The following is a 26,831-nucleotide window of genomic DNA, read 5'->3' as shown; positions in this document are numbered from 1 at the left end:
GACATTGCAGCACTCAGGTTGAAAACCATTGCATTAAAATGATTCGTTTACGACGTCACTAAATTAAAACAAAGAGTGAGTCAAAGCAAAAAGCAGCTAAACATAATTTGCAGTCAATGATTTAGCAACACGCAAACACGAAAGTTCGGATGCACCAAAAACGGATCTTTCAAGCAGCAGATTGCTTTAGCCGTCTGATGCTTAATCGAGGATCAGTTTCATCAAAAACAATTAGTGGATCAGTAATCAGCTATTCTAATCGACGGACTACAGTTGTTACAAAAAACACAATCAACGAAACAAGTTGCTTAATCAATAGATTTGCCTAGTCGGTAATGGTGCAACCAGCCCTAAGCAATCACATATGGAATTCTTGAGGTTTGAAATGAATTAAAACAATAGCCTATTCAGAAGCGAAAAACAACATTATTATTTCGTCTGGCAACATAGTATCAACATAAACACGAAAGTCTGAATAGTCCATGTAGTTTAAATGCAAGTAGTGCGAATGGATGTCATTGAAGATGGTTTGTTCAACGGTAGAAAATCATGATTGTGGATTCGGTAAACCCCTTCGAATGCATCCTCCCTGTTGCTTCCGAGGGGAGGGGGGTGGAAAAGTTGCGGTTCTGGCTATCAGACCAGTCTGAAAAAGAGTTTCATTTGAAAAAGTTGAGATTTCGCTTTGTTATTAACAATATTCATAGAATTTTCTTTCAAATTTGTGCCTATTTGCATGCGAATCAGAATATTCAGATAATATGAAACCAAGGAAGTTTCCAAAAATATTTAATAAAACTACCATTCAACGTTTTATAGGCAGAGAAAACTTTTTTCTCTCTAGATTGAGAAATTCCAAGTCTGACTACACTTAGATTGCTGGAAGATGGAGACTTCCGTTTCTTCGACTTGTTGTTTTTCTTTAATCATTGCAAACAAACTGTATTTATTCTGAATAAACGGGCAATGGTTCTCAAATTTAAATGACAATAAGACCGCGCATGCACCGTCAAGGCGCAGCCGCACACTCTGTGAGGGATTTAAACCAACAACATTAATTGTTGTGGTATCCAGGCTTGTTTTAAGTAGTTTAAGTTCAGGAATGTTAGGTTAAGTGAACGTTAAAGCAAGGAAGCCGATCTTTGTGTCCATCTTCAACGTGTCATTTAGTGCCTAGCCAAAGACACAAGTGCGTGCTTATGGTCAGTGCCGAACATAGCCGTAGGAGAGTAAAACCTTTCGGGGGGCAAACAAAATTTGCCCAAATTTTTCAAACTTTGCTCAAATTTTGTCTTTGCAAAAATGTTTCCAGAAAAGTAACATTACTCAATTGCTGAGGTAGTGTTGTGTAATAACTCCACAGGCATCAACTTGGCCGTGTACGAAAACACAAGCAAAAAAACGTACAAAACCAAAACAAGGCTGTCGAATCGAAACTTATCATTCTGCCCAAATTGCAATACCGCATGCCATAGTTTCCAAAATCCATTATAGGCTACATTTTACATTCATTGCAAAATGTTAATGTAGACTATCTCATAAATTATAATAATTATGCGAAGTTCTTAAACTTGTAAGATGTCGACATATGGAACGATTGATTTGCCCAAATAAGTGAACATTTTTTGCCCAAATTCGTGATGTTTTTTTTTTCAGCAAGGGGGCGATCACCCCCCCCTGCTCCCCTATCTCTTACAGCTATGGTGCCGAACCTGTGTCCTTCTGAACACCATGCTGGAGTTCGGTCTTTGGCGGTTGTATAATTCAGTCCAGTTCAAGCGAATAATTAAATGGAGTCATTTTGATGTACAGTAAAATAGTATTTAATGTCCATCAAATCGTTGAAGGAATATGAGACCATAGGTTGGCTAAACAGTTTGGCAGACCAGGTTGGTTGGCAGATCAGGTTGGAAGGTTGGCTAACAGCAATCAATCATTTTTCAACGTTTGCAGACGTTGAAATAATGTAGAAGACAGTTGATCTGCTGTCTGATCGGCCCAACGAGGAGCAATGAATATGAAACTTACCTAAAAAGTCGCTGCAATCATTCGTAGTTTCCGAACTTTTTGTCACACCTCCCACGCATAGAAACTTCGAGTAGCAGGTGCTCACTCTATGGAGGTTGAAAAATATGTTAATATTTCTTTTTCTCCCATAATGAATATTTCATAAACATTCAAAATAAATATGCTAAAGTGTGAAAATTGCGTCAGGCACAAAAACAACTTCTTACAGTAACAATATCCTTAGATTTTGGATTTTAATTGCGATGATTATTTTTCGTAGTCCATGCAAACTTGTTCTCAATATTTGAGAATTTAGATTTAGTGAATTGAAAAGCAAAAACGCTATTCTTGTGTCGATGTGTCGATCATCAAGGATGACATTAAAGGTCTTGCTAAAACCGGACTGCGTCCTCTTGATGGAATTTGAATCAATGTCATTTCCAGAGTCTTATGCTACTAATAAACTGACTAAACCCAATCAACTATATTCATAGAGTTCGAAGCGAGACGAATTTCTATTTATCGATTTAACAAGAAGCAACCTATAAGAACACCTAATCATATACATGTAGATTAGAATACTCTTTTAATTTCTTACTGGACGGCCGGACACATAGCATAGACATGTCCGTTGTATCCAGTGGCCCGAAACTGCAGATGGCCAGGAGTAACAAACTCTCGGAGTTCAGGAGGAATCTGGAGAGTGACGCTTTCATCATTTCCGTTGATGTACTTGATGGGGACCACCAAGTTGTTTGAAGGGGCCGCACAATCCGAAGCTGTGAAAACTCTACTGTTAAGTTTTGTTTTTAATGAAATTTACTTTGAAGCTTGAAGCTGATTTTACACCACTCCGGAGAAAATGCTTGGAAACGAAATAAGTCCTGTGCAGTCTGTTACTCTGCATAGAGCTTCACCGCAAAACGCGTTAAAGAATAGGCTATTGTATTTTACAAAACATTGTAACTAAACGAATTGGAGCAACAGGTGGAAGCAAGTTGGCACTGAAAGTGTGACGTTATGTAAATATTATTGTTCTATTATTGTATACAAGCTCCAGGCACTGTGCTTTCCTCTAAAGTGACGAAGACGTAAACAAGTGACCTCTTTTATAGTTGAACTTGGGGACTAAAAAAAAGGTTAATGATACCATAATAATTTTATCTTATACGCAGCAGCGTTGACAGGAAGGGGGTCCAGTAGGTATTTATTTTTAAAAGATGTCAAGATCCCATTGCCTTTATAAGAGGCCCAAAAATTTGAAAAATATAGCGTGTTTTTTTAATATGATGCCTTTGTTTAAGATGTGTTTTGGTTTGGGGCCCGGGAATCTCATTAGTACCGGGCGCAAATTATCCTCTCAACGGCCTTGATTGTACGTATCGTTTGTAACTTTGCATAAATCCGCCAACATATCCGTTTATCAGCCCAAAGCAAAGGAAATAGCTTTGACAAATTGGAGAGACTATACAGACATGCCAGGCGAGCTTTTCGCAGCGAAGAGAGGAGGATATGCAAATAGATCACTCTTTGAATTAGTGTCCTGGGATAGCTACAACATTTTTAAGTTGTCACACTATTAACCTATTAGTTACCTCGGTTAATTTTGGTTACTTTGCATAAACGGAAACCGCTGACAAGGATATTGTTATTAACAATTAAAGTTAAATTACTTTGTTTAAACTTTGATTTATCATAAGCAGCCACACAATTTACACAACTATCTAAAGTAAATTGCTTATCGACTTAAATAATCGAGCATCACTGAATTCTCACCAATACTTGGGAAACGAGTGAATACTTCAAGTATGTTTAAGAGAACTTCTTCCACTGGAAACGGCTGGTAAATGCTTCCAGGCTCTCTGCAACACAACGGACACGTTTATACACGTTAATGCTACTGAAACTAAACCACCAATTCACATGATAACAATATTTGGCAGTTAAAGACTAAAAATGTAGCAAGAAAAATAATGTAGTCAAACTGTCACGTAACAGTAAAGTAACATCAGTAACGTAACATTAGTAACAGTGTGCGAGATGTGACAACTGAAGATGTCATTCATTCGTAGTTAGGGTCATATTTGTAGTTTTTGATTTACTAACCTGGCAAGAAGGGTGTAGCCAGTTATGGAATTCGTGTATCTGTTGAAAGAGGCTTGTTGGAAAAAGTCGTACTCCACGCCGTCAATCGTTTTTGAAAGGACAGTTGAATCTGAGTACGAGCCAATGGTCAAAGGTTTCGAGTTCCATTCCTAAAAGAAGCAATAATAGTGAGGAAAATCATCTTTTAGAAAACGAAAACTTTAACCGATAAACAGATACAATCATTCCAAAAAAAAATTTAATTTCAGTTGAAATAAACTTGAGGAAAAAAATAAAAAAAAACCTAATTCTGCAGTGGACCCCAAACTGTGGTACGCGGAAGTCTTCCAGGTGGTACGCGAGAAACCTACTTAAGTTGGAAATAAAATAATAGAATTTGCACGAACTTTCTCTGTTTTCAGATTACACAATGCGCATTTTTTTGTCACAGGTAATTTCATTCGATGGGGAGTTCAAGCATTTATGATGCAACACTTACTGTAGGATCAGTGGTTCTAAATCTTTTTTTATAGCGACGCTTTTAAAATTTTTTGCTGGGTTTGCGACGCACCCAGCGATAGGAAGTTCGAAGTAATGTTCATTTATTTGTTATTTTCTTTGCATCCCCAACCTTCATTTGTCTCGTGACAAAGTGAGTTAGAATTGCGCTGTGTGATTGTGAAACTATAATGCCACTGCTACAGTTGCGTAATTATGAGTTTTAATGCACAGATTGCCAGAGGATAATAATATCTGTAAGGGATTTGTGACGCAATTGAGTTTAGATACAAGTAGAATTATGGAGCGACGCTCATGAAAAATTGAAACCACGCACCAAGGCCGTCGCGACGCCCAGTTTGAGAACCTCTGACCTGGGTTGTTCAACAGAAAAGCCAAAAGTTTTCAGTTTTTAATGTTGCTACTGGTAGTAGCAGTAGTAGTGCAGCTTATTTATTGATCTTTCACTTATGTAGTCGTTCAAGATTTTAATTATATTAAGTCTAATATTAACAACCTTTTGTCATGAAGTGCTGTCGCATATTTTCGAGAATTTCTGGATATACGTGTTACGCGAACACTGTATGAAACTTTGAATAGTAAGCGAATAAAAAAAATTGGGGATCACTGCAAACAACGCAAACATGCAAAAAGTGAAATGAATTCAGTTTTTGTGATAATGATATTAAGCGCATATATACTGTAGCCTGTACAGTAATAACAATGCAAAGTGTAAGTTTTCTCTAAATCCCATCTTGATCTTACCTTTTCATTCCTCACAAAGAATATGACATCGCAGACACTAGGTGCGCTGCTGTTCAAGCTGTAAGAGGAGTAGTAACCGATGACAAAGTTTCCCATCTTCAGGCTGCCAGTGTCAGCTATGACCGATTTTCGGTTGTCTAATCTCGAACGGCCTTCCGTGTACTACAAATTCAAAGGCCATAGGTTATGGTTGCTAAGTGTTATATAACAATCATTCGCTATCTCCGCTTGCAGCAGATTGTGCATCAACATGGGTTACTTGACAGGGTTCCATGTGATTTTATGAGCCGTACTGCTTCCATGCTGGCTCAAGGCAGATTGGAAGAGGGTGATATGTCATATATGGTCGCCTGCAACATCAAAAACTTGTGAAGCCCTATGATTGGAACAATTCACAACACTTTTCATTCAATCTACAACACTTTTCATTAGGCTGTCATTCATTACTACATGTGTGCTTCTCTTTGTTTTTGATTTATTTTTTGCTGTTTTTTTTGGGGGTTTTGCGGCCGTGCTAACTACAGACATAAAAATAGCCTACTACATGATTTGCTATTCAGGCACGTTTTAAACCTTTCAAGGTTTTGCCACCCTTTCCCGTTCATTAGGGCCTTAAGCCTATATCGACTATTGTAGTTAGTATAGCATATTTTTTGTCCGGGACGCGTTAATGACGAAAAATAAAATGTTTAAATGATTGATTGAATTGTTGCGTCATCCGAAATGATATTTTGCGTTCATGATCTACAAATATTCAAGGTCGCTAAACACTGAAAAATCAAAGTATTGTTTTTTATTCTGCTTATCTAGATTTTATCATATTATTATCTAGATTTTATTGTTTGAACTATTTGCTCTGCCTGCAACATGATAGTTTGAACAACTTTTTTAATGTTGGTTTTGCTTGGTTTTCAAAATTGGTACAAATTTTTCTCTCATCGTGGAATGAAATTTGTAAATTTGTTTTCTGGGGTTCGAATGAAGAAGAAAAGAGATGCCCAGTTTCATAAATGCCTTACAATTCTAAACAAAGAATCTGTTTGATTAAAATTATCTTTCGAAAATCAGCATGTGGTAAACGAGAAAACATGGTTGAAAGATATTGTCTTAGAGATAGTACAAACAAAGTTAGTTTTAAAAAAGAATCAAGCAAGCAGAAGAAACTTTTACAATGCTAGGTGTTCAAATTAAAGGCCGCACAGACAGAGACAGTTACGTCACTGTGATCTTCTCTGTAGTAACAAATTGAAAGTAAAGTGAATTTCTCACAAACTGAACTAAAAGTAAACTTGAAGCTACTGAACTGTTACAACTGCATCAAGTTCTAATTTGACGTTACGTTAAGAAGTGTATTCTGGACCATATCCAGCATGAATTCATTTCACATTCAGGGAGCGTTAATACTATCATTAGGCTATACATAACACTGGTCAACACAAATTTTTTGGCAGACAAAGTTAGAGTGTTTTTGGGGGTTTTGAAGGGTGCTGATTCCGAATAAGGCCTTAGTTTTCCCGAATTGGCTCTAGTTTAGGAGATATCGCATAAGGTCATTTTGACCAAAATCCCATATTTAAGCCTTATGCGCAAGATCAAAAAGACAGTTTAACCATATTAGATACTTCAGAAATGCAATTTAATGGTCAATTGTGAACAATAAAGACACTTTTAAGTTTAAATACAGCAACATCACGAAATTGTTAGGAATATTAGATTTGTCATACTTCAAAACTTGATGTTACCGATGTCACATACAGTACACAAAATACACAATCATATACAGTAGTGTAAGTACATAAAACACTAAAAAATGTTGCATTAAATCAGTCTATCAACCTTGTATCATAAAATTTAGATAAAAGGAACCACATTATCTTTTTCATTGTGAATTGAAAACAATGGTATGAAATATAATAAAATTAAAGCTATTAACTAATTTGCGCCGAAAAAATGTCTCTTGTAAGATTTTCGCTTGTGAGAAACTTTTGGGCAGTTTCTCAACAGGTTCCAGCAATAATCTGCCATTATGTGCTCATTACATCTGCCCTGATATCTTTCTTCCATTGTCTTGATGTCTTGGCGGAACCTTTCCCCCTGCTTCTCACTGTAATCAACAAGATTGTTAGGAAATCTGTCAGGGTGGCTGAATAGGAAGTGAACTTTAATGCTCATGTTAGCTCCAATTTTTCCAAATGCAGATAACATCTTCCGAACTAATCCTCTGTAATTAGGTGCTTTGTGATTCTCCAAGAAGTTTTGTACTACATCCTTGAAGGAGTTTCATGCAGTGAGTTCAGTGCTGTTCATGTGACTGGTGAAATCCAAATCTTTCATCAACGTTCGAATCTGAGGTCCATCAAATACACCAGCTTTAAGCTTTTTCATCGGAGAGTCCTGGAAATTGACTGCAAATGTACTTGAAGCAATTTCCCTCCTTGACGAACTGCTTCATTAATCCTAACTTGATGTGCAGAGGAGGAAATACAATTCTATCCCTGGGAACTAAAGGTTCATTGATTACATTGGCTGTCACAACTTGAAGACTGGTGCGTTCTGGCCAGTTTTTCTTGCGCCAGTGCTGGGTTCTCGCCCTGCTGTCCCACAAACACAGGGAGCAAGGATACTTGGTATATCCACTTAGTTGACCAATTAGAAAATCGACCATTTGTATGTCAACACAGATGAGCCACTTATGGGTATTGTAGTCAAGCTTTTCAAGAACACGTTTGATGGCATCATACTCCTCTTTTATCTTGGTAGAGGAGTAAAATGTAGGAAGGAATGTAGGACTTTACAGTAATATTTAAATTAGCTTTTGTTACTAATTATTATGTTATATAAAACAAAATTGATAAGATTTACGTCCTTCTTGATGAGGTGTTTAGGGGGTTAATACAGGTAAATACACTAATTTGGGCTAATCTAGGGGTACAGGTATCTTCTAAACTAGAGTCAATCTGGCAAAACCAATGTCATATTCGTAATCAGCGACCTTGAAAACCCCAGAAAACACTCTTAGATGTCCTGCCAAAAAAAAAAATTCTTATTTTGTTGACCAGTGTAATCATTAAGTGGCCTATAGTTCAATATAATGTTATTATTATTGTCATTGTTACTATTTAGGCATTATTTTATTTGTAATAACATTTTATGATGTCACACTACTGTAGACACAAAAATAAATGATTGTGATTATGAAACCCACCCTGAAGCCCATGACCTGGTCCAGGTTTTCAGTCCTTGCCAGAGCGAAGAATGGATACGACTTCCTGCTGGACACTTGTATCAAGTCATCGTTTAATCTGGATAGAGAAAGTGCAAGAATGTACCACAGTAGTCTAATGCTTCAAGGTTTTGACATTTTTGCTCAATCATAAGTAGGTAGGCCACATAAGGCATCAACATGCGTTTTTATCACTAGTGACTAGTCTTTTAAGTAATAGGCTATATGAATACGCGATTAGGCCTACTGTTTAAAGAGACGCGGAACCCAGTCATGGTCCACAGACCTTACAAGCATACGTGGAAGGTTATGCATTGGTTTTATAAAGTGCAAAAATTAATCCTATATCCTAAAATGTTTGAGAAACTTTACTGAAAGTTAAAATTGGAATCTTATTTAAGGGTTAGCAGGCGGTTGCGTTGACAGGTGATCAAGGGGTACTTTTCGAAGATCTCATTAGTATCGGGGCCAAATTATCCTCTCAACGGCTCTGTCTGCATGCATTACAGCTGTTTAAAAGTAGTCCAAAAATAAAATTTACTATGATTCTTTTTTCGACTGATCAGAGATGAATAATGGTGAGACACCATCTTGGCACAAATACGATGTTTCTTTTTACAGCTATTTACAAAACTCACAAATACGATTCCCCGTAGTCCAAGGTAACGTTTGTATCCGTGTCCCGAAGGACTAGTTCAACCTGACAAAAATAACAAATCGTTTCAAGATTACCGGTACTAACTTTAAATCGTCATAGAAACTCTTGACGAATTTTCAAGTTAGTTAGAAAATTGCAAGAAAATGAAAGGGTGTACCTACGAACATTTGTCAGATCGGTCCATGATGCAAGAGAAGGATCCATAAAGGATACAAACTGATTTACATTATATAGAAGTCAACAAGTTGAAAATAAAAATACAGGCAACCTCTCAAGCACATGTGGCTTTATACAGTGAAAATTAAGACTTTTCTACTCTTTTTATATTATAGGTTTTGTTTTCATAATGTAAAAAAGTGGTAAAACCATCTAATTTTCATTGTGTGGAGGAGCTACATAATATGCTGGAGAGGAAGCTGATCTTTTCATTTTCAGCTGATTTCAAAAAGTTTGCTAAATATATCAAGTCTGGTGGAGTGTGTGAGAGAGCCACCACAATTCAATTCAAGTGCAAGATAATATTTGTTAGTTGGAACAAATCTTATTTTTTGTCAATAATTGTAGGACGAAAACCAAAAACATTGAATATCGGCAAGGACAATTTTATTTATTGTTTTGGCACATTTAGATCAACGATGAACATGTGAGAATAATATTGCAAATAAAGTGAAAGACTTAAAGATATAACTCCACAAAGCAAAGAAAAATAAACTCCATCTATTCACCTCCATGCCGTAGGGGGTGAAGATACCCCCACCATCTGTCAGTCTGGAGGGGGAGACGTCATCGTAGGTGTACTCCCGGAAGTCTGGCATCTCATCAACGAGACTAGCGCCCCTAGCGGCAAGAGCATCCAGCATTCCTTGTATGTCTGGAAAAACACTATTTCAATAGACAACTTAGTGTTTCTACGGAGGATATGGAAGGTGTATGATGGGAGATGTCCACAGTAGACTATTGCAAAAATTACAAACCCGCAAAAACAACACAACATAGTAGGATAAAGCCAGAACAAGACATAGACTAATGCTGGTTTGAACAACACTAAAACACTCATTAAAGCGGTTTGCTAGTTTCATCAGCATATTTAATTCATATTCTCCTAGCGTTAGTTTAAACTGGCGACAATAAGGATTCCAAAGTGAGTGATTCTGATAGGAGCCCAACTGTTGGTTTAATCTTATAATAAAGAATGTACCTAATTATTTAAACACTTAATCCAAAAACTGAATTCCTACCGGCATCCATACATTTCGAATCCTTTTTTTTTGTGCCGTCAGTTTAAAACAGGGGTGGGGAACCTTTTTAGTATTGCGGGCCACATAAAATGAGAAATAGCACAGGCGGGCCACTAAAAATTTCGAAATTTTATTTACAGATAAAAAATGCAGCGAAGTAGACAATGATTTATTTCACTTTCTCTTTTCACGAATGACATAACTGACCGATTAACAATAACTGGTCACATTGTGACGTACGCATTGTTGTTACAAATGGCCTTCTATGATGGATTAACTAGTCATAGAAGGCCATTCGCAATATACGGAGAATGCAGAGTCTACTCTTTTTTGAGCTGTTGTTTCAATATATTGTGGGTAAAGAAATTTTGACGCGGGCCACATGGAACAGTCAGGCGGGCCGCATTCGGCCCGCGGGCTGCAGGTTTCCCATCCCTGGTTTAAACTGACGCAGAAGGATATGGGTTAGGCTAATTTGTTCCAGTTATGTTGGAACTTGTAACAGTAATTTTAAATCTTTTATGAATTTCAAGACTTGATGACATAACATCCATATCAAACATGTTACAGCTATGAACGATATGCAGTGATGTACACCATGTACCTATATCGTCAAATCCCATCAAGACATCAACTACATTCCTCATAAAGCCCTCGTATGGAAATTGATGGTCCGTCATTGAAGGTGGCTCTCTGGAAGCAAATTTGTAACTTTAGCATTCTGATCGTGTTTGAGCGGTGCATCTAACATGGCCGTGTCTCAATCTCAAAGGTGTGTTTATTAACACATCTGTTCAGTTCAGTTTTTTATTTTATTTCTGACTATCACAACGAAAACACAATATATGACAAACATAGCAGAGGTCTATCAAAAGGTAGAAACGACAAAACGTGCATGATACCAAATCAAGATAATCAGTGTGTTGATTTCTGCGATGTTACCAGTACAGCCGTATGTTTATCTCAGTGATGTATTCGACATGGTGGTGTGTTGGTTTTCGGTTTGTATCCAATATGGCGTGTTTTCACTACAGCTTTGTGCAATGCAGATATTCTAAAATAACTGTGTCTACCAGGCATCAGCGCAATGTATTTCTTTCTAGTAAATTTAACCAAAATGTGTTTTTTTGAAACACCTTTTGTTTCTGTACGTAGCCGATAGAGCTTTATTGCAAGAAGGACATGTAAAAAATAATATTAGGTCTATTGGCTGCGAATCAAACAAAAGCATGTGTAAAAAGTAGAACCCATATCATCGGAATAACGTATCCAGCAAAATACCAGGTGAAACATTTCTATGTAAATTATTTGCTGACATAAGTTTAGGAACCAAGTTTTTGTAGTCCAAGATTCAAGCATCGACAGTAAGCTTACAAACGAAATATTATCTACTGGGTACCTAGCCAACATGGTGTATCCGTACACAGCGTTGGTGTGGGTGGCCGACTCGATACGTGTAGATGATATTGTATTTCCAAGAAGTGATTCCGATCCCCACTGTTAAAAAATGACTTGAAGTAAATCGGATTGTCATATAATTGCATCGGGCCACATTAAAGTGGTTCAATCAGCCAACGACGATTTATTTGTTTCCCCGCGCTGAAGTGTTTCTTAATATAAACTTAATAGATTCCGTTCATTCAATTTTTTTTACAGTTTTTCATTTCGCTTACCTTACGTTCTACATTTACACCATGTCGTCTACTCAACTAAATTATGTTTTTCACAACAAAAGTAATATATTTGAAACCAGGAGATAAACTTGAGTTAAAATTAATCTGTTCAAATACTAACTCGTGCTCTGGGAGGTATAGGCTACGTTTGACTTGACCGGGTGCATTGTTTTTCTTTCTGAAAAAATGTAGCCCACTTCGTGGACATGCTATGTTATCACTGGCCAAGAAAGGCAATGAAGAACACAGCAATTGCACGTATTTTCCCGACTTCGTTTGCAACCGACGAGCACTCTCTTAGCAATGTTAGAGAACAAGTCGGCTCTGCTGAGCGAATTGCGTTCGCTTAACAACGAGGACTCCTTCAAAAACCGGGCAGTTGATCGCAATTCAAGAAGCCCTCAACGTTAATTCTGGGAAGGAGCCTGAGTTGCTCAACAAATAAACAAACAAGCAACAACTGCAGCAAGTTCCACACTCACATTTTCACTATACACGGTGAACCAAAAATCGCAGTAGCTTGGTATGGAATCACTGTAGCGACATTTGTAGGCATAAGTGACAGGAAAGTCCTCGGACTCGGTGCTGATGTAGGAGCCTTCATATCGTTGGTCGTCTGTATTGGTGCGGAACGATGTGACCTTAACATTTTCAAACATTTGATCAGTTCAGTTTGTTTTTATTTCTGACCATCACAACGAAAAACAATATATGCCAAACATGGTAGAGATCTAGAAAAAAGTAGAAGCGACAAAACGCCGACTTTAAGATATAACGTGCATGATACCAAAGCCAGAAAATCAGCATGACACAATCGCAACACCTTAGATGGATCAGGAGCAAAAGCGCTGATCATTTCGTTTTGGCTACCAACAGTGGTATGACTGGATGCTGATAATGATGTTCTTCTTTTTTTGTATGAGAGAAGATTGTTTTCTAGGTTTCTAGCTAATGCTGCATTCTAGGTGTCTTCCATATGTGCTGTTCTGATGGTATGATCGCTAAATGGTTGTAATAATTCAGCGGTAGCTGGTGCAAAGGAGTGTCTTAAGTTTAGTCGCCAGGAGGGTTTCTGAGGAGGAGCGTTGAGTTTTGAATGCAATAGGTTGGTTGAGATCTTCTGCCAGGCAAGCCAGATGTATAACGGCTCCCTTTCAGCAAAGCCCAGCAGGTCAGATGCCTGCAAGGGTTGCTAAGTACTCTGTTGGAGTTGGGTGCAGGCATCCAGTCACAGTTCGCAATGCGTCGTTTAATTCGGTGCAGTTTGTAATAACTAAACTGTTACTTTAGATATATATAGTCGTAATTAGTGGTGGGATTCAGACGTTTGTAGAACCGGTTCCCGGTCAAATTTTTTAAGTGGACCTAATATAATCACCGTACGCAGAGTTGCCAGATGTGAATAATTTTAGTCAAAGCTAACCGGGTGCTAAGTAGGCCTAGATTGAATCCCGTCACTGGTCGTAAGCATAACCTTTCACCACAACAAAAGATTAAAAAAGGGTTAGAAAACAACGACGCGTGATTACCAAATCTATGACGCACAACTTACGATATACGTGTACAATTCCGAGGGATCCGTAGCGTTCGTGGCGTTGTTGGTTTTCACCAATGCAAAGAATGGGAATGACTTCCTGCTAGACAACTCCTCGCAGCTGCGTCAAGTAGTTGGTGGTTAAATATATTTCATAGAGGTTTCTGCTATCATGAGCTCACATGATATAAGGAAAAAAGCTAAAGCTTCCCTTAAACTATCTTTGTTTTTTGAAGAAATTTACGAGTGAAACAGCCATAAGAGTACTAATATTGTGAAACCAGGACGTTTTATAACAATAATTATTGTTTTATTTATGATCATCATTAAATGATGATTTAATAAGAAAGAAGTGATGTGATGTTTTCATCATTACTGAGCGATGGGCCATACAACGAAGATAACGAAGGTACTTAACCCCTCGGACAACTGGTACCAGAGTCCAAGTGTCGATTTGTCACAAGAGTTGCCAAACTTTAACAAAACCTTGAAGAGTTGAACTCTCTCGTGACACAAGGTGATGATGTACAAATTCAAATCGTATTTGAAGAAATGGAAAAATCAAGGAGCGATGGTTCGACTCTCGGGGTGTGCAGTTAAGCGACACATTTTAAGGACAGCTGCTCTTCATTCAATTACACCAAGTAGATGGAAAAAATTGCAAACAACACATAAACGCTTGAACAAGCGAAAAATTTGATCCGTCAATCTCAGTGACCTTCTCTGCGTCAGTGGTTCAATGCCTCTACAAGTTGTTGCTGTATCCAACAACCACTATATTATCAAGCGCTTCGAGAATATTTCTTAGACCAATGATATAAGTTCCACAATCAATCACTTACTCGTATGTTTGTCCATAGATGAGATCGAAGCCGGTGCAATTTGGAGCCTCCACTGAAATCTAAATTCAGATTTAGTTCAACTTGTTTCAAATATTAACCATCACAAGAAATACAACCGAAACACAGCTTTCTAGAGTGAAAACCTTTGCGTCTTCTTTTTAAACGACATATATGTATATATTAACCTGGTCATATATACGTAGCTTACATGCATTTTGTACGTAAATGTTATGTACGCAATTGTATTTACGTGATAGTAACACTCGTGCAATTATTTAGAACAGTAAAGATAGAAATGAAAAAATACGTCTTCTACGTCTTTAATATGAAACAAATTCATTAAAGTTCAGGACAGGTGATGGAAAGCAAGGTTTTGGTGGTTCCGTCCATTCATCCAATGTGTGTTACTTCATAATTGAGCACTCAAACAAACTCCAAACATTATCTGACGTTAAAAACCTTTATTTTCAAAGTACCTGCATCCCATATGGATCAAACAAAGCATTTCCCCCATCGGTCAACCTATCAGGAGTTGAGTCATTGTAGACATATTCGTATAACTCGGGCGGCATGGTCGTGTTAAGGATTCCACCAGCGTCGGCTTTCTCCACCAGTGCATCAAGCATGTCGTCAATGACGGAGGTTCCAAATACTGGCAAAATATGAATACCGGTACCCTGAATTTTGTAAGTAACAGACTACATACAAAAGCATTGAACAGATGTAACTTTCAGTATTATTTTTTCAATCAATTTTTTTTTCATTTTTTTTTTTCAATAACGGCTTAAGTAACAAATGATACAATGCGGCGTTTTATATATGAAGCCAGTTGCAACGCAAAACAAGGCAGCAAATTATGAGAAAACAGGGGCGCCGGAAGCGGGGGGCGGATGCCCCTCTGCCCTCAATTTTTTTGTAATGGAGGGGCAAGGGAGGCAATAGTGCCCTTTTAAACTCATGTAGGCTACTGCACATTTTGCAATATAACAATTTCTGCTATTCGCTTTTAGCCTAATTATAGCCTAATCTTTCATTTTTGCCTTAAAACTAATAAGCTTATTCAGTTATTCACGCACAAAATTCTGCAACACAGTAGGTTACATTATTATAACATAGCATGATGTCCTTCTTTGTATACCGGACACTTGTAATCATAACTCGATAGTGAGCTGATCGATGAGCATTATCGTTATATCTTATCTTGAAGCTTTAAAAAAATTAGCCTTTCAGCAACAAAAGTGCCCTTTTTTCATAATCTTGCCCCCCCAGTCAAAAATTGTTCCGGCACCCCTGTGAGTAAATCTATTGTTCTGTTCCTGCAAATTTTAACTAATACCGCAAGTGTGCAAACAGCAATAACTGCAGCGATTCCGTTGCAAGGCTGCTACATACCTTGAAAGAAAGCAAATCCCAAAAAGTAAAAGTCATAAAAATCGGTAATGTAGTCAAGGAGAAATAAAAGCAACGCTTTTGGTACGTACGATATGACACGATCATTAGTTCATTATTAATAACAATGGGCACTGTTACAATCATGGGTTCAATATTATTGTGACGTCACATCCTTTTAAAAAGAGAAGAGGTAGTGACCTGCAATCCTGAAGACCCCTTTAACTACGTTATTTGTTACTACACCTTGTTGTATTTATAAAACCAAGTTCAGAAAAGAAAGAAAGTTTTTCCTTATTTATTCTTTTACTCCACCTTGGTCGTCCTCTGTGACGGGGGAGAGCGGGAAGTGATCGGAGAACATGGACTTGAGGTTTCCACCATAATCTTCCAAAAACTTATTGTCCGTGTAGTAACCCAAGGAAGCCTTCGCACCGCTCTCACTGACAGCTGCTCCATTAGGTACATGCTTGACCATCACGTCTGATGCCTGAACAGATTGCAATACAATTATATCAACACCACGAACAAAAACAGTCAGACTACGAATACCAACAGCATTATTTGGCATCAACGTTAGCAAATAAACGCTTTGTGGGCCATGCAACAGTAAGTCCTCAGAACACTAGGTTTGGTGACTATGTACAGTTGTACACTGTACAGATTCGTCATAGCACATGCCTAGGGAACAGTGTTCCGACAGTTAGTGCAAACCGCTATTACCACAGCGAACTCGAAGAATCAGGCGAAAACAGATTGTTTGTATCGACATTTATGAAGGAAATCTAAGATACTTTTGAACACTTATAATTTGTTTATTTTTAACTTTTCGGTTTTGCCATCTTTTCCTGCTGTTGGTACCAAATTCAAGTGTTACTTTGCCGTTCTCTACATTATCGCGCCAGCAATGACAAATGCAATTGAGTTATATTGAACTGGATAGAAACTGTCTTGGCTTGACTTGCTGTTGGGACTTTGTTTCTATCCTCCATTTGAAGTGTTCTCTTCAAATAGGTATAGTTTATAAAGATCTTTATTCACATATAAAGCTTTATGCATATGATTTACTCACAGTATAATAACTTCAAATCTTACTTTCAGTTTTGAATATCCAAGATTTTTGTAGTCACGAGTTGTAGCACTGTCAGGGGGTGTTGCCATGACGTCAGCGTTCTCCCAAAGTCTCGTCTCACCTGCATTAAACAAATCCAACTCAATCGATGCATTAACAGGTGTAATAAATCAGCCGGAGAGCACTTAGTAAACGTATTTCAAAATGTTACTCAGAGGTAAATGGAACGTGCCATATTTTGAACTGATTGTCCTGCTTTGGTATCATGCACGTTATAACGTCCTCGTTTTGTCGCTTCCACCTTTTTCTAGGCCTCTGCTATGTTTGGCATGTCTTGTTTTTAGTTGTGAAGGTCAGAAATAAAAATAAATTGAGATAATGAAGAATATAGAAATTTTTATAACTATCCCGCGTGTTTCCTGACCCTTTGACTGTATCGCAACCCAAAATTGGTTCAAAGGGTTAGTGAAGATGTGCTCACGTATTGTTTTCAAACATTCACCATAAATGTTTTAACCGGTTGGAGAGTCTAAGTGGTCGTAGTGGAAACAGTTATAGCACTCTTTGTAGCAGAAGAGAGAATAGGTGTTTACTTTTGTTTAATGTTCAACTCGAACAATGAGTTTCTTCCTCACGCTTCGGCAGGTAACTCTTCGTCAAACAGACCCGGACAGAAAAATCCGTCGTTTTTACATTGATTCAACGTCTGCAGATGTTGAATGACGGAATTTTCTGTCTGGGAAGTGAAAGTCACATTCTGTACCATTCGTCTTGTAAAACTGCTTCACGTTGTATGATTATGTTGTCGCTGAAGATGCAAAGACTCCTAAGACTAAGAAACGTCATAAGTCACATGCTTGATGTTTAAAAACCGGTTAAAAATAACAAAACACTGAAATTTACGGGTCAATTGCATTGGTCACTCAGTCAAAAAACTTCAACAAGGTTTCCTTATTAGCTAATCTGAAGCAAAACAAGGCTAAGACAAATTAATTTTGTTGCGAAACAATCGTTAGTCTGAATGATTGACAGATCTTTCATTTAGTTTCTTATTTATAATGAAAGAAAATTTATTTTGCATCAGAACAAAATATTCGCAAAACTGAGTCTACAGTACAACTTTAAGCCACTGTTCTGGTAAGAACACATTGAAATATAGAGGGTTATAAAGTCGGTACTGCTATTTTGCATTCATCAAATGCTGGCATTTGCACAACAATCTAACCTCTTAGTGTTATTTATTAAGTAAGAATCGATTTCGCTATAGTAATAGCATCTTCAGCTAGCACATGTAAAAAAGAAAATTTGAAAATACGTAAAACGAACAAATAAAACAAACTCAGATATTATCAACATGCATAAAATTCTATTTTAAATAGATGGTTACATAAAATTAAAATCAAAACCTGCAAGCCTAAATCTTAAACTGGTGTTCTGCCACGATTTTCAACACTACAGCTACCGCAAAATGACTTCGGACCTTTTTACTAAAATTTACGCCAGGTTTGTAGCTGTGCGTTTTACATCAGATCATACCACTAACAATAAGCAATGTGACTAACCAGTGGCGGCTCGTGGCCTGTAAAAGTGAGGGTGCTGCAAGTGACATGTCCCTGCAGAGCTCGCCAAAGGCGAACGTTCCGGCGGGGGGTCTGGGGGGCCTCCCCCAGAAAATTTTGACAAATTACATTGAATTTGGTGCGTTCTGAGCGTATTTCCAGCAAAAATTGCAATCAAAATAATCGAGATTAATGTATTGATTACCTTTACAAAGAGTTTTCACAGACATAAATTTCCATAATTAAGGTGCAAGTAGATTTTATATAACAAGAAGTCTTAAATACAGGTGGAGTAGCCTACTGTTCTTTGAAAAACTCCATGGTGTTATGGGGTGCTGGGTGTTATGACGGAGGTTTATTTAATTTCTTCCAGCGCACACAAACAACGACAAAGTGTAAACACACGAAAATAGCACTAGAAACAGCAGCCAAACGATGATCGTTAAAACACGCATAGGAAAGTGTGTATTACTGCAGCGAAATAAAATGCATGGCTACTGCACCTGAAATGAAACAAAGGCCTTTACAAAACATATACACAGCTCGGACAGCTGTAACTTCAGCCAGGGATACTATTTGGTAGGCTACTACACCTTGTCCCAATGAGCAACGACAATTAAGAGGTAACACCATTCTGCCTCAAAGTGAAATTTCTGCTGCTGGTTGCAGTTTATAGTAAGTACCCAAGGACCAGGACTACATCACATACGGTGATATTTAAAATAAACAAATTGTCTTTGTTTATTGCGGTAAAGTCACTTGTATTTAGTTTATTTTGTTGAGCAGCCAACCATAGACTATAATAGTTTGGAAGATGTAATCAAACAGTAATGTCGAAGTGAATGAAGAGACTAAGTTCAAATAATATACTGACATAGTTCTCGTAAATTTTGCCTTGAATATTATCGTTTGACCGTGTTTTTCGATACAACCCTTTTGACGTACGGAGGAAGGCAAGTGTATTGCAGCAACAAAATTGAAAGAACAACATGGCAATGACACACACAGCTAACTCAGACAGACAGATAACAAACCACATAACACATTTAGAGGTGTGCTGACTTACACATTTAGACGATAGTGTCTACAGTCGGTCCGGTGCCGTGAACCATGTTGTTACGAGGGCTAAGTACAAATAATTTTCACGCATAATATACTAACATTTACATAGCACCACATCCTCAGTGCAAACTATGCCCCTGGACACTGTGCACTGTGCATGACAATGGTGATAATTAATACGGTACTTTCAGTTATAATGTTCAGTGAAATAGAACGTTTTCAAGAGAGTTTTGAATTCATATAATTTTTCAGCTTCTTTTACACAAATAGGCAAACAATTCCAGCAACTGGCAGCAAGAGCTGGGAAAGTGCGATTTCCACATTGTGTCTTACATGAAGGGTTGCACAAGAGGAGCAATGTTGAGAACGCAAAGTTCTGGCAGGTTTATAATGAACAAGCAAAGTGTCCAGATAGTTCTGAGCAAAACCATGGAAAACTTTATAAATTAATAGACATATTTTGAAACGAATACGATACAATACTGGAAGCCAATGCAGGGATTTTAGTATAGGAGTAATATGCTCATGTTTGCGTGTTAAATTAATTAGTCGAGCGGCAGTATTCTGAACTCTTTGAAGACACAAAATAGCACAATGTTATTTAACAATGAATTTGAATAAACAAGCCTGGATGTGCATGGGTTAAAGTTTTACAAGCATCAATATTTATGAACTGTCTGATGGAACCAATATTTCTGAGATGAAAAAAGCACATTTAACAGTGTCACTGACAAATTTTTCCAAACACAAATGTTGATTTAATGATACACCAAGCAATTTAATTGAATTAGAAGAAGAAGAAATAATATTACTCAGGGTAAGGGTCATGTCGTTAAACTTTGAAATACACCGTTTTGGAAAAAAATACAATAAACTCACATTTTTCTTGATCCAGTTTTAACATATTAGCCTACAGTAGGCTATAGAACACCCAATTTGAAATATCAACCAAACATTTTTGATTTTTAATACAACACGATGAATCTTCATCAGTAACATGCAAATACAATTGTATATCATCAGCATATGAGTGTTGTAAAACTCTATGTATGAAAGCCCATGTCGCTTCATGATGTCAAACAGAGGTTTGTAGAGGCAAAACCAGACAGGGCCGAGAACAGAACCCTGAGAAAATCCAGAAGAAAGGAATGTTGCAGAAGACATTGAGTTTTCAATTGCTACAGACTGAGTTCGGTCAAAAAGATGAGAGAACCAGTCAAGTGCCATTCCTGTAATGTCAAAATCTGATTTGAGACGATTTATAAGAAGTTTGGGAGCTGGTATACAAGTCCCCCTCACCCTGGTAACTCATGACAAAGAGGAATTGACCAAAACATGTGGACTGAAGTGTGTGAACAGTAAAGCAAAGGTAAAGTAGTTTCACCCTATATGTTTGGTCGAGTCCTGTCTTTGTCATGAGTTACCAGGGGGGGGACTTGTATACCAGCTCCGTATAAGTCCAAATGAAACTTCCAGCATAAAACTATGAGATATAGCATTTACTAAAAATTGTATATTTAATGGTACAAAACTTCAAAAATTACAACTAACCTCTGGAATGCATTGATCGTTGCACCACTCATACGTAGTCATCATGCGAATGAAGCGATTTCAGAGAAATTAAAAACAGTAAATACAGCAGGTATGAACTCTCATAAAAGTAAAATCACAGCGTTGTAAGAATGAGTGTTAGATGGTATGTAGCAATAAAAATTAGCTTAAGAATGGCTCTGAACATAATGAAAAGGTGCTTAGTAACCTAACAAGAAAAAAAAAACTAAAACCTAAATTTTAGTGTAGCTACCACTTTGCAAGCAACTTCTTTGCAATAATGGATCGCTACCTCATCATGACCTCTGAGTGGCAACTCAAATTTCTCACATAGTTTGATGCAGTTAATAATTTTTAATAAAATTTGCCGATTTTCTATCACTTTCTCATTGTGGCGAGCAATTGATTACGGTATATCTGTATCCAGAATCAAGCTGGGAAGCAATATTAGCTGTACCTAAAAGAGGTAAATTTACCATTTTGTTCAAATGAAATTGTGATTTATCATGTCTTGCAATGTTTCAATTGATATGATTTAAATCTTTAATTCTAGACTTTGTCCATGATGTATCACCACCAAACAGTAAGCATGGAAAGCAAAATAATGCATTTTTTGCACTGCAGCCACATAGCCACAAGTTAGTTTTGTATAAATGTTGATTAAAATGCCGGGTATAACCTTTAGCCTACTACTGCTGGATGGTGCTCTTTGTGAAATTTCAAGGGAAGGCGTTGGCCTACCTTCAAGTTTAATATTGATCTTTTCTTGTAATGATAACCTATTGAAAGTTGTACTTTGCAAATATTGAACAGAGTTGTCTATGATCAGATCAAAAAAGCTTTAACATTCAGTATAATGATGATAGCACAATTTGAAACAATAATCTTACATAAGCTATGTGTAGGTAAAATGAAAGATAGTCAGGCAGTGTAGCCAATTTAGCAGCTTAGTTAATACAATATGAGTTGCCGGTACTTATTTGTTCTACCTGTCTACAGTAGGCTACACAATTAACAATTCAAAAGGGATAAGACAGTAGAAACTAGGAATATATCAATACGGTACTCAGGCTATAGTAGCCTACTTCAGACTGGTTCAACATCCCACAAGTTAGTCTTAAGTGCCCTACCTGCCTATTGCTCTTGCAACCATGTATGCTAAAAATTACTCACTGTAGACTGGTATAACAAAGTCCTGAAATGCTATAAGGCAAATCTAGCCAATGAACAGCTTATTATAGGCTAAGTTATGTCAAATAATAAAACTTTTCTGCATTTCGTAGTCTATCGTCAATGACCGGTAGCTGTCTAACGAAACCAGCAGTGTACGTGCTGACCTGAGCAACACTTGGAACACAGTCAAACTGTTGGGAGCACAGCTCCCAGAGGCTATCAAGAGTTACCGCTTTTGCCTGCGTTTGTGTTCGCGTCATTGGGGTTTTCCCAAATCGTCATAATAGAAAGAACACCCTTCGTGGAGCTTCTTGGTTGCTCAGCTCCACTGCAGAGTTTCCATTCAAATTTTTAAAAAGAATGCTAAAGAGTGAATATGCAAGAACAGCGAAGGTAAGTTGAATCATCACGAGGACGTTGAGGAAAATTTTTGTAAGGGTATTTTCAACAAGTTCTATTTAGATGTCAGATCGCAGAGGGAGCTGCAGCTCCACAGCTCCCTTTTACGAGCCGCCACTGTGACTAACAATGCGAAGATTGTGAAAAATGTGAAAAAGGTTATAATAATGCAATATGACAAATTATTAAGAAAGGTCGATAGTTTTTATTAAAAAATTTCGTTGTATACAAAATGCTTGTTTTTCTTGAAAATTCAGAAAGGTCCGAAGTCATTTTGCGGTAGCTGTATACTGGTACAAAATTCAAGAACACATGAACATTATCATCCATCAAGTAAATTACAATCCTTCAACAAGACGAATACAAAGAAAAACGCAATTTAGATTACAGTCCACTGCCATAAGTTTACATTGATATAACGCCAAAAAGAATAAACTGTGAATGGGCATGGTTGAATAATCTACACTACAGGGGTCGGAGGTTGCTGATGACATGGGAGTAACAAAACAGACTAAGTGGTTGGTCGAATCAATTTTTGTATGTTGATGGTGGCTTTAATTTTATGTAACCATTTATCTTCAGCGATGTCTAAATATTATTTACTGGGTTGTTCGGCGAAAATAACGACAAAGCAGTCTGCCAGAGCTGGTTTCTTTTTTAGTTCACCGTTGTGGAATTTTGCATAATGTTTCAATAATGCTGCTTTGTCACCGGATTTATCAGAGTAATTAAAACTGTTCCAAATAGATCTGTGTGTGGCCCAACGTGTCAACTAGTTGTTTCCAACGTAGATCTACCGCAATATGTACTTCTAAATAATGTAAATCTTAAAATTAAACCAACACCAATAACAAACATACTCAAAGTATTTCCACCATTGCTAACCCAGACATCATCAGAAGCACATTTCTTGTCAACATCGCTCTCATGAACTGTGGCAACCAGCGTCCAACCCCCTCCATCAGTTTCCATGTCACAGTACGTCTGAAACATTTCACTTTATTTTATTTTGTCGTGGCCATGATCTCAAATAGATTGAGCTTTTCATTTCATAAATAAATGACAAGACAAGCAAGATTAAAAAGTTCTGGCAATTATTATAAATTATTTTTGCAATCTTGCTTTTTATATGGTCTGGGATTAGTCTTTACACAACCATTATTTGTTGAGCTATAAGCATATCTTCTGCAAGATTTAAGATGTTCAATGTTGGTAATTGTATGTAGCGTACTGTTAGAATAGGCTATTGTAGAAAGAAACATGATTTTAGATGGCGGTTATCCTTTGAGCTTTTTGGATCAGAGGTCTTATCCCTTTACCACCCCAGTATGTCGACGTTTTTCTAAATTACCCAAGAGGCCCACTCAAGTAGGCTAAGTCTTAGGTTCCGTCATCTGAACAGCACAGATCTTTCGCTCTATTTGAGTAGGAAAGATGGTGTGCGTAGTGCCGTGTGCAAATATAGTTTTTATATTGCGGCCAAAATTAGATTATAGCTATAGTGATACAAATGTCTTTAAAAAACAGGGTGGATAAAAATAAAATGTGTGTTGAACTTCTGTTTTTCATTACAACTCTGAAACCTGGAATATTTCAACAAAAATGGCAGAAAAGATTAATGCTTTTGAAATGTGGTGTTTCCGTAGAATGCAACGCATTTCATGGCTGGCAAAGAAAACAAATAAAGAAATTCTACACTAAGTGAACCAAACCAGATCTCTGTTAAAAAGTATGAAAACCAGACAATATAAATTTCTCGGCCATGTAATAAGAAAGCTAAAACTGGAGCATCTCTCTTTAACTGGTAAAATTTTTGGAAAGCGGGCACCTGGCAGACAAAGACAAACACATCTGGAACAATTTAACGACAAAACAGAAACAATTATCCATGCAACATATAATAGGAACATTTGGTCTAATTATTCATCTGAGGCCGTCGATGCCTGGTTCAGGCAAGGCAATTGAAGAAGAAGAAACTATATCTTAGTATAATGAAAACGATAAACATCTTTTCGTAAAAACTCCTTTTTTCAGGGCCCCTGTGAGAACAATTTAGGCCCAATATGGATGAGAAGCTTGCCCCTCCCAAACAAGACACTTCTAATAAAAACAATAGAACTCCAAAGAATACGCAGTGTGTTCCTCGTTCTTAGACCCTCTAGAAAATTTTCGGATCCCTAAATGCTCGAGGGGCCAGGTCCAAAAGTACCCCGTCAACGCTGATACTCCTTGTTGCTTTAGTCTACTCACCAGAAACGGCTCAAGTGTGCTGTCAGGTTGTATGACGTAATAATTTGAAGAAAAGTCTCCGTTTGTTTTCATCTCCAGACATGAGGCAGGAGGATTTCCAGATATGATTTGGGAGCTATTAGATTCTTCAGAATACTGAAAGAGTGAGAAAAACGCATCAATACTGCAATTAGATCGACGCTTTGTTTAGATTTTAATTGCTTCTTAAAAACAAGAAGACTCATGGAGGAAACTATTTGATTGCATAAACATTGAAATATTAGTATTTCAACAAATGCGAAGCTTGTAACAGAAAAAGCATGATGAGATCATTACACAATTAAAGTCACGCAATTTAGTAGCTCACAATATCATACAGTTGTTGATTTATCCACAATATTACAAAAAAATATTAATATTAAAAAAAAAGCAATATTAAACAAAACTCGATTATTTTGAAGAACATCTCACCTTGACCATAAAATATATTCCAGCTATTGATAAAGCAATTAATGCCAGAATGACAACAACAACAACAAACGTGCAAAGTTTTGATCGGCCTTTGCTCTTATGCCCTGTGACACCTGCAAAAATGAAGATCGTAGACTAACAAATATCAAAATCATATAACAAAATCAACCTATAATGAGAAATTGAGGTGTAGCCTACCACGAGGTGTACTGTTGCAAAATATCTAATAACAATCATTCGTGAGCTTATATGTTGAGAGCATGTACTAATAACTATCAGCAGTAGATAGAGTTTCGCTTTTAGCAGCATGATCTTTATCTACTTCACTCAGCAGCAGACTTATCTCAATAAATAGGCCTAACGTAAGCTATTAATTGTACTACTATATATACAGTACAATCAGCATGTTTTCCACTAGGCCACTAAATGAGAACCCATACAAATAAACAACATGCAATATCATCTTACCAGTTTCCATTTCGATGTTAACTTTTTGACCAGCTGTATTGTAGCTCATATCAACTAAATATATCAAAAAAATTTAATAGATGTACTGCAAAAGAATAACAATCAGTTATTGCAAGTCGGCTACAGCAGCATTTGAAAGTATTCCATTGAAAGCAACAGCTGTCTTATCTGCCATCTTTGCATTTATAAAAATAGATCAAACTCAAAGACGTGTGTCGCCTAAACTCAAGCTTAAGTGAAGTTACTACTCAATAGTCTGTACCTACTATCGGGACATAATATCACATGTCCTTGGAGGCAATACACACGAGCTAATAATTAATCTCAAAATGTATGTTTACTTTGTAAACTGTCAAAAAATTGAAAAGAGTTAGGGTGTAGATTTGAATCTGTGATTAATTTGTATTCTCGAAAATCAGTCGAATGGTTTTTATGAGCTAAGTGATTGGCAGACTTATTTTATTATTACCTTATTGATTCCTTCACCAACCCCTAACTAAAGACTCACTATCTTTGAAACGACTGTGTCAAAACAAATACATTTATTCCTTGCGCTATCTTTGTTACACCAAGGGTCGAGGGACTCTACCTTTCACTACCCTTTCCGACAGTTGCGGTAGCCCGCACTAAATGCCGGGGTAGGTGTCGAGCAACTACATTCTGATGACGTAGACCACAAGCGACGTTGGGAGGAGGCAATAAATCATACAGTTGATGATATATGTCCTTCCAAACTTTTTTTTATCAGTAGCGTGAGACCAGAGTGGAGGAAGTGGGCATATTATATTTATATGAATATGATTTTAGTTTTTATTTGCGTGTCTGAAACGAAAAAGGTAGTATTCTCGCTACAACAAGCGAGATAGTTCAATATAATTTGTTGGTGAATTGAAGGCCTTCCAGCACCTCAATAAACGGAAAGATAGGGCAAAACT

General features: G+C 37.2%; 1 protein-coding gene across 1 annotated transcript; it reads right to left on the bottom strand.

Moving 5' to 3' along the window:
- On the bottom strand, window positions 1-25,983 carry LOC145782723 (uncharacterized). The gene is made up of 21 exons (XM_082594479.1): window positions 25,897-25,983; window positions 25,429-25,541; window positions 24,979-25,113; window positions 23,589-23,712; window positions 17,008-17,105; window positions 16,228-16,402; window positions 15,000-15,175; window positions 14,524-14,582; window positions 13,700-13,802; window positions 12,630-12,788; window positions 11,874-11,971; window positions 11,079-11,167; window positions 9,962-10,107; window positions 9,217-9,278; window positions 8,561-8,657; window positions 5,356-5,517; window positions 4,114-4,262; window positions 3,784-3,869; window positions 2,606-2,786; window positions 2,029-2,114; window positions 1-646 (listed from the first exon to the last, which is right to left on the bottom strand). The coding sequence occupies exons 1-21, from the start codon at window positions 25,943-25,945 to the stop codon at window positions 534-536; spliced, it is 2,460 nt and encodes an 819-aa protein (XP_082450605.1). The 5' UTR covers window positions 25,946-25,983; the 3' UTR covers window positions 1-533.
- Between the last annotated feature and the right edge of the window lie 848 nt (window positions 25,984-26,831).

This window comes from Aplidium turbinatum, chromosome 14 (genome assembly GCF_918807975.1).
Source record: "Aplidium turbinatum chromosome 14, kaAplTurb1.1, whole genome shotgun sequence".
NCBI classification, from domain to species: domain Eukaryota; kingdom Metazoa; phylum Chordata; class Ascidiacea; order Aplousobranchia; family Polyclinidae; genus Aplidium; species Aplidium turbinatum.
Note: the sequence above shows the minus strand (reverse complement) of the source record. Positions and strands in the feature narration are given on the sequence as shown.